Source organism: Pelobates fuscus, chromosome 5 (genome assembly GCF_036172605.1).
Source record: "Pelobates fuscus isolate aPelFus1 chromosome 5, aPelFus1.pri, whole genome shotgun sequence".
Taxonomy (NCBI): domain Eukaryota; kingdom Metazoa; phylum Chordata; class Amphibia; order Anura; family Pelobatidae; genus Pelobates; species Pelobates fuscus.
This window is the reverse complement of record NC_086321.1, coordinates 191,515,644-191,536,837: the sequence shown is the minus strand read 5'-3', so window position 1 is coordinate 191,536,837 and position 21,194 is coordinate 191,515,644. Positions and strand designations below refer to the sequence as shown.

Here is a 21,194-nt window from a genome sequence, read left to right as displayed (position 1 = left end):
TTTATATTAAATTATGTTCAATACCTAAATATTTGATGTTAAATGAAAGCCCTGTTTCCCCTGAATAAAATGATATATAATAAGGGGGGGTGCATTTAATATGAAAGAGGTGAATTACGGTTGGACAGACATATAGCGTAAATGCCAGGTTTTGTTTACGTTTTGTTCTGTTCACAACTTGTACATTTGGCTGCGGTGTTAAGGGGTTAAAGAGTATGCAGAGTAAGAGATGACTAAACACATTATGGATGGATAGACACAGCAAAGGCTATAATTCATGCTATAATCTCAAGTTTTTGCACACACCTGTCTCTGGCTGATGAAATGACAGGAACGTGAAACATTTCTTTTTCAGTGATTCTTCAAGTTGCCTCTGAAACCGATCTGTCATACCAAAAACATTCTGAGGGAGAATCCAAAAGGACATGAAATTCTGTGATAAAAATAGAGGTGTATATATCCCCATCTATATCCCATACAGCCTATTTGGAAGATAGTTATATGTGTTTGAGAAGAAATAGCTAGGGCTCTCTGGGTTTTTAAAAATGCTGACAATAGACTATTCAGCTCACAAACTGTATAATCTATAATAGTGTTGTGCAATACACACACAGCAGCAGCAGCAGCAGCATAAACATGAGGTGGTTATTACCAACAGAATAATAATAATAATAATAATAAGTGTATGAAGAGGAATAGATTGTGTGCTCAGCCTGCTCCTTTTAATTTATGAAGACAAAATAGGTTTTCGTTAGTTCCCTAGCCCTTTGAGGAATATTTGGCACTTATTTTTAAAAACATTGAGAGGAACACTACTTAAGTCATAGATTGTGATTTACGAAAAGTGGCACAGCTATCACGTTTTCGGCTAGTTCTAATTATTTTTCTTCCTCTGAGCCACATTTTGTTTCAGTTTGCACCGTTCCCAGCAGTTTTTTTTTTACAACATTTCAGACTTGTACCTGCCATTATATAATTACGTTATTACATATGTAGTATAGGCATTGGTATTCAGTCATTGATGTTTTCTCCCTTCCAAGTGGATTCCCAATCCCTTTACTGAGCTTCCCAAACAGTGATTTGGGTTCGCTTCTTTCCTAAGTAAAGTTCATCGATAGGGAAAGACAAAGGAAGCAAGAGTGAGAAAACTAAATTCTTTAAGCCTTATCTAACTCCCAATTATCCCCACCCTGTACCCTCCCCCCAACATTTCTTGTAGATCCTATTACAAATTCCATTATTTCCATCTTCCTTTATTCGTTTGTCTCTTGGAGAGAGAGATCACCATCCTATCTGCTTAACTGTTTTATTTATTGATTTGCCTGTTTATTCTGTGGTCAACTTCTTGTCTCTTTAGGTTATTAATTGGGAAGTTTTCTTACATATTTGTGTAACTATAAGATTAGTGTTTATCCACATGTCCCACTCTTCTATCTGGATATATCTTTTTCCCAAATTCATTAAAACACCTTTTTCCATTTTTTCCTGCCAGATGACTTGTGATATTACCTCTTTGATACTTGGAATTTTTTCTTGTTTTCCAATTTCGTGCTAAGAGTAGTTTGGCTGCAGTTGTAATGTGTAATATTAACATTAATACTTGCAGGGCCAGCCTTAGGCCATTAGGCGCCCTGTGCGAAAAACTATTCACGGCACCCCCCCAACCATGTTGCCCGTGTACAGTCACACACATGCTCAGTTACAGGCAGACAGTCAGTCAGTCACACACACACACACACACACACACACACACAGAGTTACAGGCAGACCGTCACACACACACACACACACACACACAGTTACAGGCAGACCGTCACACACACACACAGTTACAGGCAGACAGTCACACACACACACAGTTACAGGCAGACAGTCACACACACACACACACACAGTTACAGGCAGACAGTCACACACACACACACACAGTTACAGGCAGACAGTCACACACACACACACACACAGTTACAGGCAGACAGTCACACACACACACACAGTTACAGGCAGACAGTCACACACACACACACAGTTACAGGCAGACAGTCACACACACACACACAGTTACAGGCAGACAGTCACACACACACAGTTACAGGCAGACAGTCACACACACACACACACACACACACAGTTACAGGCAGACAGTCACACACACACACACACACACAGTTACAGGCAGACAGTCACACACACACACACAGTTACAGGCAGACCATCACACATACTCCATTACAAGCAGACAGTCATACACACTCAGTTACAGGCATGCAGACACTCACGTACGCTGATGATAGGCACAGACACACACTCAGTTAAAGGCAGATAGTCACACATACAGGCACAGGCACACACAATTGGAGTCACACACAGGCAGACAGTCACACACACACTTACCTCTTTCCATTATGGCTGGAAGAGGAAGTGGATGCAGTTGGTTGTTGGGGAAGCAGGGACTCCTTCCTTCTTCCCTCTTCCTGTACAGAAGTTACCAGAGTCTTCGGGTAGTTATTAGCCCCGCCTCCACCTTGCGATAAGCCCCGCAGCCTCGATTTATTTATTTTTTTTAAATAGACCAGGGCGGACAATAATGAAATCCTCCACCCGGGTACCTGTTTTAGCTTTCCTGCATTTCTATCACCCAGCCATGTGCGAGCTGTGTCGGCCACATGACGCCCCCTGATCCAGGGCACCCTGTGCGGCCGCACACCTCTAAGGCCGGCCCTGAATACTTGTTTTCTCATTATTGGCCATCCTAGATTTAATAAGATTACTCCAGGTTCAAAGCCTAATTTCATCTCAGTTATTTGTTTTATCACTTTTATTATATCTTTCCAATAATTGTTTATGGGTATGCATTGCCACCAAATATGGATTAGGTTGCCTTTGTTAATAATCACATCTCCAGCACCTATCCGATGTCTCTGGGTAAATTCTCTTTAAACGTTGCAGTGTTAAATACCATCTATTTGAAAGTTTAAATTAGGTTTCTGTAAGATTTAGACAGTGTATATATTTATATAATTTACTTAGGGAGTTTATCCAATCTTCTTCCTCTATATGTATTTGTAGCTCTCGTTCCATACGTCTATCATGTTTCCATTTATATATAACCTTAACACATTTTGCCAGATTTTTAGAATTTTTTAGTTCAAAGAGGTGGATGACACTAGTTACTTTTAAGGAGGTATTCTGCCATAAAGCTTTTAATTCGCAAGTAACCATAGGCGTGCGCAGCCTGTTGCATTAGGGTGTGCACCCTAAAGCACAAACACGCCGCATGTGTATATATGTAATATATATATATATATATATATATATATATATATATATACACATATACACTGCTGTGTGTGTGGGCTGCTAGTGTGCTGTGTGAGGGTGGTGTGAGGGTGCTGTTAGTGTGATGTGTGTGTGAGGGTGCTGGTAGTGTGCTATGTGGGCAAGGGTGTTTGTGTGGGTGCTGTTTGCGTGTGAGGGTGCTGGTAGTGTGCTGTGTGAGGGTGTTTGTGTGTTTGTTAGGGTCCTGTTACTGTGCCGTTTGTGTGATGGTGCCGTTTGTGTGATGGTGCCGTTTGTGTGTAATGTGTGTCGGTGTCGTGTATTTGTGAGGGTGCTGTTTGTGTGTGTGTGTGTGTTTGTGAGGGTGCTGTTAGTGTGCTGTGTGTGAGGGTGTTGTGTGTTTGTAAAGGTGCTGTGTGTGTTTGTGAGGGTGCGGTTAGTGAACTGTGTGTGTGAGCGTGCTGTATGTGTCTAGGTGCTGTGTGTGTGTGTGTGTGTGTGTGTGGGCTGTATGTTGGGAGGGATTGTGGAGGCTGATTAGTAAATATCCCCCCTCCCTACCTTATGTAGGGAGGGGGGATCCTTGCTGCCATGTGCCATCCCTTGTGGTCCAGTGGAGAGTGAACTCTAGCCTGCGGAGCTAGAGTTAACTCTCGCGAAATATGAGTGTTGCCGTGGCAAGGCTCAGATCTCGTGAGAGGAACCTGGCAGAGCTGCTGTCTAGAGCTCCCCAGGTCCTCTCCTACCTCCCTCCATGTTGCTGTGGGTTGGTGAGGTAGATCTTTGATCTCCCCGCCAGCCCATGGAGGCTAAGAGCAGAGCCGGCACTCAGATAGCGCCGACTCTGCGTGAGCCGTCATTGGAGATCCGGACATCTCCAGAGAAGTCCTGGGGAATAAAGTGTGGGAACTCTTTTCCCACCCCCCCAAAAAAATAATATACACGTGTGTGTGTGTATATATATATATATATATATATATATATATATATATATATATATATATATATACTGACACACATACACAGACACACACACATATATATACGCGTGCACACACATACATTCACAGACACACACACACACCCATACACTCACACACATACCCATACACACTAACAGACACACATACACACACACATACATTCACAGACACACACACACACATACATTCACAAACACACTTACAGACTCACATTCACAGACACACACACACATACAAATAATTGTATTTTTTTATTAAAAAATGTCCACCCAGCCTCCCTACCTGGAGTGCTGGCGTGGACTTGTCCCTGGGGTCCAGTGGGTCGGGTGCCTGTGTCCATCTCAGACGCAGTGAGGGAGCTGTGTGCTCTCTGCTTCCACTCACCGCGTGGGCTGTCTGCTGTAGCTGGGAGCCGGAATATGACGTCATATTCCGGCTCCCAGCTACAGCAAACGGCGCGCGGCGAGAGGGAGCAGAGAGCACACAGCTCCCTCACTGCGTCTGAGATGGGCACAGGCACCCGACTGGGGGGTGTCCTTCACCTCTTGCCCCCCCACCCCACCCCCGCCATGACAGGGGGAAACATGGGGGCCGGACTCAATACATAGGCATATTGTTCCTGCAGGACTCAATACATAGGCGTGCCACGGGGATTAGGGTGTGCCCAGGCACACCCGGCACACCCCGTGCGCACGCCTATGCAAGTAACCAAAGGTTTCATTCATTGAAATAGAAAATTCCTCTCTAATTTGATTAAATTACTTTATTTGAGGATCCCCTTTTATATCTCTAAGCATGCTTATCCCGACAGTCTTCCAATGATCTATTTTTAGATTATCTAACATATCGGAAATTATAGAAAATGGAAGTGCATCAATTATTCTATTAAGTCCTATTTTAGCTATAAATTAATCCCACCAGCACGTTAATTCTTTAAGCATTTGTGATTTACTTCTTGCCTCATAAATATGTTCTCTATTAAGATTCAGAATCCAAAATAGTGAACTTAAATTCCCTATCCCGTTTTTAGCTTTTTCCATTTTATACCATGTCTCATGAACCGCTGCATTATTTTGTGATAGCATTATATGAAATAATCTACCGGCCTGATAACATTGTAACATTTCTGGGCAACCTAGGCCTCCATCTTGTCTTGACCTAGCTACATTTTTCATTTTCACGCTTGCTTTCTTACCACCCCAGATGAATTTTATAAAAGCTGAATTCAAGAACGATAGCCATTTTGGTAAAATGTATGCTTTTAATATATTGATTCTACCCGACCATGAGAAACCCATTCCTCTCCAATCCCTTGAGTTTGTATTAGTTTGTTTTAATAAAGGTAAAAAGTTGGCTTCTATTAGATCTTTTAAACTCGAAGTTATAGTTATACCCAAATATTTCAGCCTGTCTTTTTTCCCCCCAGGAGCCCAATATTTTATACAAGAAAATCAGTAGACTTTTCTTTAGCTATAAAAAGTGATTTGTCTAAATTAATCTTATATCCTGAAACTTTAGAGTATTGATCTGTTTCAGTAATTCTGGGACAGATGTTTCTGGTTCTTCTATCGTCAATAAAATATTGTCTGCATAGATATTCAGTTTCGATTGTAGTACCTGATCCTTAAAGCCTCCGATTTTGTCTTATTAAAATCCCAAGAGGTTCTAGCAACATTATATACAGTAAAGGGGAAATCTTATCTTACCTTATCTTGTTCCATTTTTAATATTAAAAGTATTGTGACAAATCCTGACCCTATGACTTTGGCTGATGGAGAGTCGTATAGAGGGACTATAACCTGTAGTATTGGATCATTAATGCCGAGTTTTTTTGAGTTCAGACGCATGAAATCCCGTCCCACCCTATCAAATGCTTTTTCTGCGTCTATTGATAAAAGCAAGCGTTGGGTTCCAGTTGTCTGTTTCTTGCAGTATGTTTATTACAGTATGTCCTTATGTTATTAATTGGGGACCTCCCTGGTATAAATCCTAATTGGTCATTATTAATTAGTTGTGGTATTACTATCTTTAACCTTTCAGCAAGAATAGAGGATAGTATTCTGATATCCGTGTTAATCTGCGAAATGGGTCTATAATTGCTGATCAGTTTAGGGTCTTTGTCCACTTTTGGTATACGGACTATATTCACAATCAGTAACTCCCCAGCATATCTTCCTGATCTCATTATGTGGTTAAACATATATGTAAGTTCCCCTTTTATCAGAGCTTTGATTAATTTGTAAAATGTATTTGTAAAGCCATCCGGGCCTGTAGCGGTCTTTATTTTAAGCTTCTCTATTGCTTTACTAACCTCTACTTCTGTTATGGGTTAATTAAGCAGTTTCAGTCGGTCGGGCAGAGTTTTTGGCACATGTATATTATTGAACAATTTCTCAATTTCTTCTGGTAAGTTATATAAATCTCAGTAGAATTTTTCAAATGCAATTCCTATTTTTTCTGGTGCCATTACATATGTTTCTTTTTCCTCAATTGTATGCCTTTCTTTTTTTCAATTTATTGGTCATTTATGCTTCTAGTTTATTACATTTTAGCTACCACTTGATTTGGAATTGTTCTAGCATTTTGGCTGCTCTATTTGTTAGCAGATTATTTGTCTGTTTTTCTATTTCTGCAATCTTAATTGCTGTTTGTGTAGAAGGTGTTAATTTATTGTTTTTTTTTTTTTTTATAATCACTTAGTTTTAGTTTTACTCCTGGAGAGGTGGTACTTTTTTTCTCGATAGCTGCCATTTTTATCATATGCCCTCTAAGTACACTATCGTACGCGCACCAGACCATAATGTCTGGTGTATTTTTTATTTTTATTTTAAACAAGAATAAAGAGCTTAGTTATTTACTTAATCTCTTCAATGTTATTTTCTTTTGTAGTATATGGTCTCCCAAACGCCACTCTTTATGGAAGATGTCAAAAGGTATCTTTATATTCTAACACGATTGGACTATGGTCTGACAATGTTATATCTTGTATCTCTATTCTTTTATCAAGATACAGAATGCTCACATTTTCCAATATGAGGTCTATTCTAGAATACGAGTTATACGTTTTAGAGAAACATGTATAATCCAGATCAGAAGGGTGGAATATTCTCTATATATCTCTTAAATTGTAGTTGTTCTATCCTCATTTGATCACTCTGACTCTTTCTATCTTTTAATAGATTCACACTGTTAAAATCCCCCATAACGTCAGTCCTTGCTGAATTTGCCTAACTTTCTTAAACACTTTTGCAATAAAATGTATTGTAAATTAGTTTGATGCATAAATATTAGTGTAAATAACTTATTTATTTCACATACTAAAATAATATATCGGCCTTCTGGATCTAATTCTTGATATTTAATATTTAGGGAGACATATTTGGCAAACATGAAAGCCACACTTTTTTTTCTTCCCAGGGCAGCACTTATAATAATGAGGTATTTTGCTGAGCTAATTGTATTATTGTTAGATTTTTTTCCAGTGAGTTTCTTGTAGCACACAAATTTGTATCAGATTTTTAATATGGACCTTTTGACAGGCGTGTTTATCCCACGGGCATTTATTGAAACTACCTTAAATTGTAGGTTTTCAGGTTTATTCACTCTATGACACCTATCATAGGTGTTTTGGAGTCCCAATCAACCTCCAGATGTTTGATAAAACCTTCTACTTCAATGATTAGAAGTTTATTTGTCCCCGTATTCCTTAGGTTTTTTCTTCTTGACCTGTCTTCCAGGTCTATCAATTTGTTCTCCATAGCAATCATTTTGCTTTCTAGTGCCGTATATTCTTCTCGGAGGACCTTTTCCCTTTGTTCCATCAGGTCTAGTTTTTCCTCAATACCTTGGATTTGTAAGGCAAGAGTCAATAATTCTTTCTTAATCTCCAAAGTATTTGCTTGAATCTCTTCTTTCATTTTCCCAAATTGTATATCTAGATGTTTAAGTAAGCCGTCAGTCATTTCCTTCTAGTCTTGGTTCTTCATTTTCCTCGCTTTGTTGTTTACTGATGTCTCCCTCTAGTGCAGGGTTTCTCAACCCAGTCCTCAAGGACCCCTTACCAGTCCAGGATTTAGGGATTACCTGTGTGTGTCTAAGGTGTTTAGAAAAAAAACCCAAAAACTTAAAAAAAAATAAAAAACACCTTAGACACACCCAGGTAATCCCTAAATCCTGGACTGGTAGGGGGTCCTTAAGGACTGGATTGAGAACCCCTGCTCTAGTGGGTTATCCAACAAAAGTGATTCAGACAGGTTTGGTTTTTTAACTAGGGGGTGTAGTGAGAAAAAGGAGAGACGTTTTTCTGGTTTATTTCCTTTTTTCATCGGTTTGCCATTTTGTATCTTTTTAGTGGCCATTTTTATTTTGTTTCAGATAATCTTTTATAAAAGGCTATGGTTTGTTTGATGTAGGGCTACCTATGGATGCCTTTGATATTCTTCCTCTTTTGAAAACCCTCTCTTCCTCCCTCCTATCCCCTCTTACCCAGCCTTGCAAAACACAATTAAGTGAATTAGACCCTTCTCTCCCCCACCCGTTATCTTTTATTCTCCCCCTTTTTTTCGCTCCCATTTCCTTTTCTGACTATTACTGTTTTCTTTACTTAGCAGAATCCATTGAAAGCACCACCAACGCTTGTTATAATTTTAACCAAGCAATTGGATTTTTAGGCACTTCGCTTTTGAGGGACTGATCCAGGTCCAAGACCAGGTGTGTTGTCACAGCATTCCCACCGCAATCAGCTCGATAATTTTCCTGCACTCACTGTGTTGCTCCTCACTCCAATTGCCAGTGCTCAGACCGCTATAGCTGGGCTGCCTGCGAGGCACTGTTCCGGCATGCACATTTACATAGTTCTCTGCGCTGCTCGAACCGACCTGTATAGCACTGCAAACTTTCCTCACTCTCTCTCTGTTCCCTCAGCCGCTTTCCACAAGGACGCAGCTACGTGCGCTATGTCATGGCTCCACCCCCTCCCCAGCAGTTTTAACCAGCACCTCTTTTATAAACAACCTTCAGTTACCAATTATACCAATTTCCTATGAAAGCAGACTAACAACTCAAGTAAGGGAAGACAATATTTTTACCGTATTTGATGGAAGACTATCAAGCAGATCTTTCTTTCCCATACCAAGAAGAGATACGGAGTTTGGCGGAGAGAACGTGCTGGCTGATATCATACGCAAGCACTCTGATACCAGCATGGACTGGTTGAGCCACTCAAGGAACTGGAACAAAATCATGAAAATATATGTATAGTGTGTAGAGGGCACTGGAAGAGAACTATGAGAAAATTTAAAGTACAAAAATAAGCTTGCACAGCAGTAGCTTACTTTAATTTCATCTTCACTTAGAGAGCCATCATCTTTCCTGACCCGGTAGTCAACCAGCATTTCATGTAAAAGACGGTGGATTATTTCTGACCTGAACCACACTTTCCTCTGCATTCGCAATTCCCTTTGTGCCTAAAAGAGAGTAAAGTACTACAGAAAACAAAGTAGGACAAGAGAATTGTTTCATAAAAGACTCAGAGAGACATCTTACAACCTGGGGGGCATCAAAATCTCACAACCTAGTTAATAGAAAATAGTAGTAATTCCATTTGATAACTATGTCTTATGTTATGTTGTGCAAATCATTGATGACATTGATTTCAATGTAAAATCCTCCAATAAAAATACACATTTTCTTATCCGATTTAAGATTAAACAGTCTAACTAATCCAGTTAAAAACAAACAAAAAACACATGCATCAAATTTTATATAATTCTTTCTTGAGAATGTTTTGTATAAATATAGATCTACTCAATTACCTCTTCTAGCTCCTTGCCGAGACTGGCACTTGCCCCACTTGGTTCCAGCATCTGAGACACTTCCAGTAGAAGCTTGCTAAATTGTGTATTTTTCTGAAGTTCCTCCTCATCTAATGTGATCATTGAAAGAGTGTTGCTTACTACAAAAAAAAAAAAAGCAAGACAGATACCACTTATCTTCAAAATATAGGTTAAGCCTTTGCTGTGAAGATCTTTCTGTTGTAAGTATGGGGTTAGTTATGGCACTAAGTAAAATAACAACTACAGTAGTGGTTAAATTGCCAGCGTCCTGGCACAGCACCAACCCAGAGTAAGCCATCAAACTGTTTATGAATGGTTTAACATGACACCTATTTCTGTTGGTTACCCCTGACCCTTATGTTATGCACATCTACACCTCTGTATAGAAAGCACCTGACATCAACATTTGATGTCAGGCAATAGGTCCAGCTCAGCCTCCTCTGGTGCATGCCGCAGGCTTAATAGAGAGGGTATGGACATGAATCACGTCATGTCCCAGCTCCCTGTGTAGCACACCGCATGGCTGAAGTCTATAAGGCGGTATAAGTGGAAGACCTACACCTCTAAGTGGACTGCTGAAAGGATTAGGGGGTACACTTACGCCATGTAACTTGATAGCAAGCTTGGTACATACCTTACTACAAAAAAAAAAAAGAAAAAGGGAACGATGTACCCATTATATGCAACTATATAGCATTAAAAATATTTTTTAATAAACACTGGCCTATTTTAAAGCAAGATCCCTTATTGTCTCAACTCCTTCCCGACTAACTAAGGTAATATTCAGAGGCGCCCCCAATTTAAAAAGACTTTTAGCAAAAAATCATATTAAAAAAGAACGAACCCCCAGGGGGCATGTCCGACAGAAATACAGAGCGTACGTCTTTTATCAGAGCTCCGCTTGGCCCCAGAAACCAACTCAAATAAAAGCCACGAATATAACAGAGATAAAGACGGAGACAAAGACATCCCCCAAGCAGAGACGATGGAGCAAAAAAATAAGAAAACTCACGGCCCAGGTTTTCCCCGCCAACCAGATATACGGAACTCCTTCAAGCGGCTAGATCCCACAGAGCACAAAGATGGTGCCTGAGGCCCACTACGCACACACGGCATCTAGTGAGGGAGAATCCTTACCCTCCCCTCCATCAGAAACCCCATCCTGCCCATCTGAGTCAGTAGAGGATGAGACCCCTCCACAAAGGGGGACATAAAAAGGCTCCTGGCAGAAGTGAGGAAAATCTGGGGAGCTGACCTCAAGATAGCACAGACAGAGGTGAAGGAGGTGCACCAAAGGGTTCACGACTTAGAAGAACGAGAGACAGCCAGAAAGCACAAACTCCGGGCCACAGACACTAACCTGGAAGGGCTTACCGCTAAGGTGCACCAACTGAGATGCACAGTGACCACAATTGAGGCATGACACCAGGGGGGAAAAAGACCTCCGCCTCAGGGGGGTACCCGAAACAGTGGACAATGAGCAGCTCCTGCCCTATATCAACAACCTCATAACTAACATGGGCATAGGGGGCAGACATGCCACAGCTCACTTTGGCATTTCGGGGGCAGAAGTCGGCGGCAGCACCAAATTATGCACCCAGAGACGTTATCATGACGACCCAGGTCATATCCGCGAGTTCTGCTATCATGACCCGCTCCAGGGAACTGGGTACAATTTCCAATGAAGGTCACAAGATAGCAATACAGCTCGACATACCATTCTCCGTCCTCACAGAGAAAAGAAAACTGGCACCTATAGCCAGAAAAATGTGATACTCTGGCATACAATATTGCTGGGGAGTGTAGGGTATCCTACTAACCGAAATAGGGGGAGAGTGTCTGATACTGACTTCGGAAGACGACCCAGAGCTTTTCATGCAACAAGTGGGTCTGTCCACCCCAGCCAACACAGGGACTCCCCTCACCTACCAAGAAACCCGAGGAACCAGAGGGCCCCAACAACCGCATACACAGCAGGCCGCCAAGTACTAAAGTCAAGAGAAACAACGCTACCCAGAGCCACAGATCCACTAAGGAGAAGAGGGATCGCCCAGCGACAGGTACTACCAGGAACTTCCTTTATTAAATCAGATTAACGCACTAACTCACTGGGGCCCGGCTACCAGCCTTCATATACAGCGCTGCGGCAACAAAGCAGTTACAGCAAGTATGTCAAACTCAAAGTGTGGCACGGGCCACATAAACAAGGTTTAAGTTTATGTGGGCCGCACACACACTCACAGACACACACACACTCACTGACAGACAGACACACACACACACACACACACACGTGTGCCTTTTATGACTGCATGTCAGGATATCTTTGTGACATGAATAATTAGGTATGTTTACACACATATATATATATATATATATATATATATATATATATATATATATATATATATATATATATATATATACACATACATATACACACACACACACACACACACACACATTTAAGAAAGGGAATATGAAACACTAAATAGATTAGGAAATTGCCCTGACAGTATTTAATATTTTGCTTAATGGAATTTAGTTGACCTTTTTACAAAATTGGAGGGTTTTAAGGCAGAAAAAAGGGAAAGAGATTTTTTATATTATATATAAATTGATCATGTATGTTGCCATTGAAGCAGTGGTAGGTTTGTACTCACGGTGGTAGCTCCAACTGTACAACATTTCAGACTATTAAAATCAAACAAAACCACAATCTCTTTTTCCTGTTATAATGCCAAAATATAATTGCAGTATGCAATAATGCCTTTTTTATTGGACTAATATTTCAAATACAAGCTTTCGAGAGTTTTCCGCTCTTCCTCAGGTCTGAATCAGTTATTGCAAAGAAGTTTTTTTTATTTTTTTATAATTTGGACCACTTTTCTCATGACTGGGATTGTTTACTTAAATATTAGTTATATGCGGATTTTTTTTTTAATTATTATTAAACTCAGTATACCTGATACAAAGAATTATGGAGATGGTGTCAGTGTCCTGTCAGTATGTTACCAATAACGAATTGGTGACTGAGCACAGTTTTTTCTGATAAGCAGCTGTTAATGGGTAAAATAATTATTACTATTATTTATAATCTCACCATACTGCACGGTCCGAGACATTGTCACAGTCAGGATCCCCCCACTGTAAAACAAATATGATAAAACATGCTGAAAGTGTGTACATGTAAAAATTAACAATTATTCACAAGTTATTAAATCATCACATTGTCCACATACACTCTCTTACAGTCCCTGTGTGATCCCAGTATCAATGGCGCGGGAAGAGTTCAAATATCTGCAGAGAACGTGACATCACGCAAAGAGGGTCATAAATCTATCGAAAACTTCCATTGCATCGAGTTCTAAATACTAAAGTGAAACGCGGCTGTGCTAGTCTGTTGTGCGTCCATTGCTCCCGATATTGAGAACACTGTCAAAGCGGCCATTTGTTTGGAGACAAATTATACTGATGTGGCACCCAGTGTTCTACCTATGGTGTAGAACTCGCAATCAGCTCCAACACGCGGAAGTGAGGTACACTGCACACTGGAAGAGAAACACTGTGAGAGTGTTTGGAATGTTAGTTACGTTTAGTGCATTGGTTTGTTTGTTTTGTTTTTTTAAAGGGACACTATAGTCACCTGAACAACTACAGCTTAATGTATTTGTTCATGTGAGATCTATAGCTCCCTGCAGGCAATCTAATGTAAACACTGTATTTTCAGAGAAAATACAGTGTTTACATTGATTGATAGGAATACCTCCAGTGGCCACCAGAGGGACTTCCTATAATGTAGGGCCCTAAAAAGGCCCTGTACACGTCAGACATATTAAGATACGTGTGCAGGAGAGATAAGGCACTGTGTGCACGCCATCTCTCTCCAGCATGTCAATGAGGAGAGGGGGCGGGAAAATACCACGAGCTGAGCTGTCAGTCAGCTCAGCTCGCGGCCGCGTGCATGCGCGGTAGTGCGCTCAGGACTTCAGAGGGCGGCATGCCGCCCTCTGAAGTATGTGCGCATGTGCGGCGAAGCCGCGCATGCGCACAAGGGAGCAATGACGCTTCCAAATGGAAGCGTCTGATAGCTCCCTGCTCGCGCCTGCCTATTTCGTCATTTTGCCGAAATAGGGGGCGCGGCTTCACGAGGCTCCCGGCGCTGGAACCAGGTGAGTAAAAACGGCTGCCTGGAGAGTCCCTTTAAAGAAAAACTACTTTTCGTAGAAACATAATTTGTATGTCTATGCCAAGGCAGTAAAAATAAATAATAATAAATACATATACGATTGCTCATTTAGTTATTGTTATTTGTATTTTATTATAAAATTAAACACCTAATAAAAACTATTTGAAAAAAATAAAAAATAAATAAATAAATACATATATATATATATATATATATATATATATATATATATACATACACACACACACACCCTTTAAGGTTTAAAGTGAACCTGTAGTTCAGTTTAAAACTTTAGCTAAATAAAGCTAGTTAAATATCTATTTACCAGAAGTGTTTTTTATTTAATTTTTTTCATATGTTTTATTGGAGCTCCATCTGTTTTTCATTGATACTTATTGCCTCAAACCCTTGCAGCACCTCTATCGGCCCACCTTCATAGGCGTGAAGTATCACCTGGATACTGACTCTCTTTGGGGAAGTTCTTCACTCAGAATGTCAGTAGTCACGCAAGCAGAACGCATGCACGGTCACATTGCAAGATATCGTTGATAGGGTAGGTGGGCTACATTGCAGATCGACATCGGCCGTTAAAGGACCACTCTAGGCACCCAGACCACTTCAGCTTAATGAAGTGGTCTGGGTGCCAGGTCCAGCTAGGGTTAACTAATTGTTTTATAAACATAGCAGTTTCAGAGAAACTGCTATGTTTATCAATTAGTTAAGCCTTCCCCCAAAGCCTCTAGCGGCTGTCTCACTGACAGCCGCTAGAGGCGCTTGCGTGATTCTCACTGTGAAAATCACAGTGAGAGCACGCAAGCGTCCATAGGAAAGCATTATGAATGCTTTCCTATGTGACCGGCTGAATGCGCGCGCAGCTCTTGCCGCGCGTGCGCATTCAGCCGACGGGGAGGAACGGAGGCGGAGAGGAGGAGGAGAGCTCCCCGCCCAGCGCTGGAAAAAGGTAAGTTTTACCCCTTTTCCCCTTTCCAGAGCCGGGCGGGAGGGGGTCCCTGAGGGTGGGGGCACCCTCAGGGCACTCTAGTGCCTGGAAAACGAGTATGCTTTCCTGGCACTAGAGTGGTCCTTTAATAAATGTCGATTGTCTGATAGGGAGGACAGTGGATGCAATATTAAAGCTAAAATATTGGAAAATCTATACATTTACTAGCAAAATTACTAGCGCAATGTATAGTTTAAACTGCAGGGTTAAATCCACCACTAGAGGCGCTTCCGCTGCACTATCTGTGACATGGAAGCCCATTGGAAAGCATTGAATAGAATGCTTTCCTCTGAGAAAGTTTGAATGTGCATGTGGCACTAGAGCACAAATAGTACCCACAAGGTCTGGAGAACCATAGTGTTCCCAAGAACACACCCTGCCTGTCTGATCAGCTGGCCTCCATGCTCAGAAACTATGCATTATGAGAAAGTACCATGGTCAAAACCAAATCTGTAGCGTATGTCAGACTGACAGCCCCTAGATATGCTTTCTCAATCAAAACCTCTGAAAGCCAAAGTTCCTCATGTTTGGCATCATCATGCACAGCCCAGAGCATCTAGTGCTTTCCTGTGAGAAGCATTTGATTGGTGGTGAGAGGTATTTTCTGTGCATGTTCCCAGTGCTATAAGAAGCACTGGCTTGGCAATTCGAGGTAGCCGATAACTTTATTGAAGAATGAATGGCTGCATCGAGGTGTCGGTCATGACATTGAACAATGTGTCAGTTTTATGGGTTTTAGAGAATTTATACAGAACAGAAGAGAAAGGAAACCTTTTTATTTATCCTCTTCATTTGCAATGTTGGCTTTGTCCTGCCTATCTGGATTATAATTTGATTTGTTAAATCATTCATATAAATTTAAATGAAAAGAGAGCAGCTCATGAACAAAAATCTATATTTTATCCAATGTTAAAAATTCCAGAAAAGTGACCGTTCCCCTTTAAACTCGCTATATTTTTCTACTCTTTGCAATTTATTTTCAGTTCATCATAATTTCATAGGATTTATCTGGCCTTCAAATATACTGAATAAAGAGAATAGTAGATCTATTAATAATTCTTAGAAGACACACCAAAAATATGGGGGGTAACACCTATAATAAAGGAATAGAAAAAAGACAAAAACTGGTGTTTTTGAGGCTGCTAGTTAGAAAAAGACTGCAAACCTAAATAGATAACAAACATCTTTAAAACTTAATTTTTAATAATTTAAAAACAAAAAAACAAACAAATATTTACAATAATCTACCCCAATTAAAAGGAAATGGAATACAGACAATTTAGTGTTAAAAGTGAAATCAACCTCAAGCTGAGACTGGGTACTTTCTCTTTAAGAATAACAAAAAAAGTATATTTTTTAGCATACCTGCCAGATGGATAGCTATGTCCTGCTAATATTAGTGGGGTATATGCCACACATGGCCAAACTGTGGCTCTTTAGATAGTCCAATACGCAAAACTTTTCAGGGCCGGCGCTACCATAAGGCGACACAATTGGCTGCCTTAGGGTGCACCAGCCTGGAGGGCGCAGAATTCTGCTGGTCATTTCTCTCTACCCGGCCTGAAAGGAAGTGTGCATACTGAGAGTGCCGAACTGCTTCCTGTCAGACTGGGTAGAAGTTCCTCTACTGCACTCCAATACTTGGAGATGCTACACATGGGAGGTAAGTTGACACATGGGGAGAGGGGTTAAGACATATGGAGGGGGTGGGGAAATTAGACTTATGGGTGTCTTGGGAATTAGACACATGCAGGAGTTGGGGGAATAAGACACATGGGGCTAATGGATTGAGACACATGAACGGAGGTGCTGGGGAGGAATGAGACACATGGAGGGGCTGGGGGAATGTGACACATGGGGGGACCTGGGGTATGAGGTGCATGGTGGGGAGGGAATGAAACACATGAATGGAGGGGCTGAGACACATGGTGTGGCTGGGGGAATGAGACACATGGGGGCAGGGAATGAAACACATGAATGGGGGGATGAGACACATGGAGAGGCTAGGGGAATGAAAAACATAGGACAATATTTGGAAAGAGACAATATTTGGTTCTGCTGAATACTCCAATAAATTTAATTGTGGCTCTTGAATATTTCTAAAATTTTAACGTGAGGCTCTTACAGACATGAAGTTTGGCCATCCCTGGTATATGCTATATATATAAAGGCTGATGTCACACAACCAATCAAGCGTGCTTCAATTGCTGACCAAAATGTATGTCTCTTTAAATAATACAAATCTTTATGCAGCAACAATGAAAGGTTGATTTCTATTATGAAGGCTGATAGCCCGCAACCAATATAGTGTGCTCCATTAGTTGCTTTGAACTTTGTTAGCCCAACTGTCTAAATCACCCTCAGTTGCAGTAAACAATATGAAAAATATAGAAGAAAAGCAACAATGTAGGAAGAAGCATGCACTATATTGCTGATAGAGGAAAGCGTACAATAGTTGTAAAGACGCTATGAGCAATGGATACATAGTTGTAATGTTTCTTCTGCCTATTTCATACTGCAGTGGATTTGATAACATTTATGTAGAATCCCTCCTAATAATATCTAAATACAAAGTGCCTTGGGTAAGAACTTACAAAGAATCCTAAATATCACTAACTCTTTGAGGGCACCTGACTATACTGATTATTAGCAACTAAGTATCTAAACATCCCTAGGGCTATGAGGTCAACTTGCAAAATTATACACAAGAAACTAAAAACCACAACGATCATCCGGGGTGCTTCATTTTTGATGCACGGATGGTATTGCAAGGTATGATAGTAGCTGGTTCATAAGTTGTTATGGGAAGACCCTGATGCGTGCATTTTGCCAGAGAAGGCTCATCATTTTAATTGGGGTAAATTGTTGTTAATGTAAATATTTTTAAGCTATAGAGTTTAGTTTTAAAAATGTTTATGTATTCAGAGTTCTTCTCTTTTTTTCTAACTAGCAGCCTCAGAAACACAGTTTTTGTCTTTTTTCTAGGCCTTCAAACATAATTAAATTTTTTAGGCTAAAGTAGGTGAGCTGAAACCATAACTGAGATAAACTTTGAATTCCAGCAAATCACACTTTAGTAACTAAGCCTGTTTATAATTAGTTTTAAAAAAAATATACAAATAGGGCATTTTGGAACCACCAATAATGATTAGAGCACCTGCCCTTTTATACCCGTATCCGACATGGAGTCGGCAGCACGTCCTGAGGAAGCCGTCATACGGTGAAATGCGTTGACGTCATACAGGAGGGGAGGAGCTTGCGGAATTTGGAACCCACTGCGGCAATACGAACCAACTGATTACAGAGCAACCTCGCTGTCTGCAGCAGTACAGGAACTCTATTCCGCCGACGGGGATACCAGCAGCCCACTCACTTTGAGCTGACTTAGTGAGTATCATATGATCTGTTAAAAGATTAATAGTGTCTTTTACATATTCCACAACAAATCATTGGAAGAAACAACGTAATCCGTTTGTATATTGTTGTTGTTTTTTCAATATTTGTGTATAATATTGCTCCACTTACTATCACACAATTGTTTATTATTGGTGGATTGGGGAATGCACCTAAGTGTGTAGCAATTGAATATACACTTTATATGGGAGTACCAATTATCTAGCAAGCAAAATCTACTTTAGCACGAATAAACCCCAATGATGGAGTCAGGATCAAGATTCCAAAGTAACTGTTGTAGTAAATACATTTCACAGTGGTTACGTATTAATTTCAAATACTTAGCACCACTTGGATAGAATTCAAGATTCTCACATGCAATATTCATACCTCCTAACCGCAGAAATGGAAAAAGAGGGACACTTTTAAAATTGAGGGGGGTGAGTGGGATTTGAGAAATCCTAGGTGACTTATTAATAATAATTTATGCAACTAAAATGTAATTTATAACATGGGCAATATATTTTATTTTCAGAGAATTATATATTTAAAGTAGTAAAACTTATATTATATACATACTTGTAGCAGTTTCAAAACAAATGAATTACCGTATTATTAGTGCTGTATAGCCCTGGTATAAATTCAGACAAACAAATATAGGTAGTGCTGGCACTCTTGTCACGCAGGTTCATCCCCAATCAAACCTCATAAAATATACAAAAATCTTAATACCGCACTCGTATGCATATATTATGCATATATCAAAACAAATTGTGAAAAATCAATATATAGGTATGCAAGAAAAAAATTAATTTATTGTACACCAGTTGTGTGTAGTTCATGTGAATAGAACAAGACCTGTCGTATGAATCAATTATCTCTCCTATTATAACAAATTAATGATTTCTAAATAAATTCATATATAATACACATAACGGGAATACATAGTATATACACAAATCTACAATCACCAGTTGTGTGTAATTCATGTGAATAGAACAAGACCACAATTTTTTCTTGATATATGCATAATATATGCATACGAGTGCGGTATTAAGATTTATTTTTTTTGTATAAATTCAGACACACCAAGAGTACTGAGCTCCTATAAATAGGTAACAAAGGACATTTGGGAGGTGTGCATATTGCTAATGCAGATTTTATACTTCCACATTGGCAACGCCAATTGCATCTATATTTGGATAACATTGGGTCAGCTGGCACCCTAAGCCAAACAGAGTCATCCACATTTTTATAAAATTGTCACTTGCAGTCTGGGATACAGAAAATAAAAAGCATCATGTGATGCATTAGTCAGATTACAACTCAAAATGTCGAAGGAGCTAAATTAAAACACATTTGTAGCAAATCTTTAGGTAAACACATGAGGGCAGCAGCGTAACAAATTGAGACACTACAGGAATTATGTGGACAGAAGTGTCAAAGATCATGCCCAAGTAGAATGCTAAACCATTTTAACTTGATACGAGACTCATCGAACTGAGCAAATATGACTGGAAGCAAAGTGAAAAGAACCGGTAGATGACATTTTAAATGTAGTGTTGTGATGATCATTTTTCTATTTTTACTGGAACAGAATGAATATGTACTTTTTTACTGTCATTCTTCATTTTACAAATCGACCACCTGTCTACAGTTCCTTAGGGAAATGTTACTTGTGTGATAGCTATCGTAGGTTCATTTTTTCCCCTTTATACTAAAATGAAATTGCTGTACTTTTCAATACTCTTCTACAACCCTGCACATACGAGACAATGGGGTTTCCACACAGACAGTGGTGAAATAAATGAATTATTTCAATATACTCCATAGCAGAGTTTGAGAATGCTTCCAACACCTCTAATTTAGCCTATACTTTTTAGTTTGGTGGCTGATACAAACCACATTGCGTTACAAAACTAGACATAGACTAGAAATTGGTCTGTATATAAATTATATTCAATAAAAAGATTTCCAGGATACTACCACTGTAATTGGAGTACATAAAGTGGTTGGTATGTTAGACGGTCATGTTGGAGTATTCCAATTAATATTCTCCATTCTTTTGTTGGATTGGTGTATGCAAAGATTCAACATATATGACATTGTTGGTTCCTAACCAGATTACTTAAAGTGGAACAGTCAGTTCTCTGGAATTTATACCACTGAAAAAACACATATAGCTTATCTTAACCTTTTTTCTTATGATACCATGTTTCCTTTTTAATGTGTATTAGAGGGACCCTTAGAGACTAATACAACTCCACCGCATATAATAGTTTTGGCACTAATAAGCTGCATTTTTGTATGTTCAAATCTTGCAAAAAAATGTTGTGCAGAATTCTGCACCATAAGCCTGCCTCCTTAGTCACACCCCTCCCACTCCAGAAAGACTTGCTCAATAATTGTAATTATGTTCTCTTCTCAGCCAAAGACTTAATAAATTGCGCCAACAATTCAGTGCCCACCACTCAAAACAGCAAAAATTAGATGAAAAAGTGTGCAAAATTATTTGA

The 21,194-nt window shown here is 39.9% G+C and overlaps 1 protein-coding gene across 2 annotated transcripts in view; it reads right to left on the bottom strand.

The window, feature by feature from the left end:
- The window catches only part of HAUS4 (HAUS augmin like complex subunit 4), a 36,105-nt gene extending 22,656 nt beyond the window's left edge, over positions 1-13,449 (bottom strand). The window contains exons 1-6 of one of the 2 annotated variants that reach the window (XM_063457139.1): positions 13,339-13,449; positions 13,200-13,243; positions 10,076-10,215; positions 9,596-9,727; positions 9,350-9,490; positions 307-403 (exon numbers count right to left, since the gene is read on the bottom strand). In XM_063457139.1, coding sequence (XP_063313209.1) covers positions 307-403; positions 9,350-9,490; positions 9,596-9,727; positions 10,076-10,215; positions 13,200-13,221 — 532 coding nt within the window. In that variant the 5' untranslated portion in view covers positions 13,222-13,243; positions 13,339-13,449. The remainder of the gene's footprint in view (positions 1-306; positions 404-9,349; positions 9,491-9,595; positions 9,728-10,075; positions 10,216-13,199; positions 13,244-13,338) is intronic. The other variant, XM_063457140.1, reaches the window with a different exon arrangement.
- Positions 13,450-21,194: the final 7,745 nt, after the last annotated feature.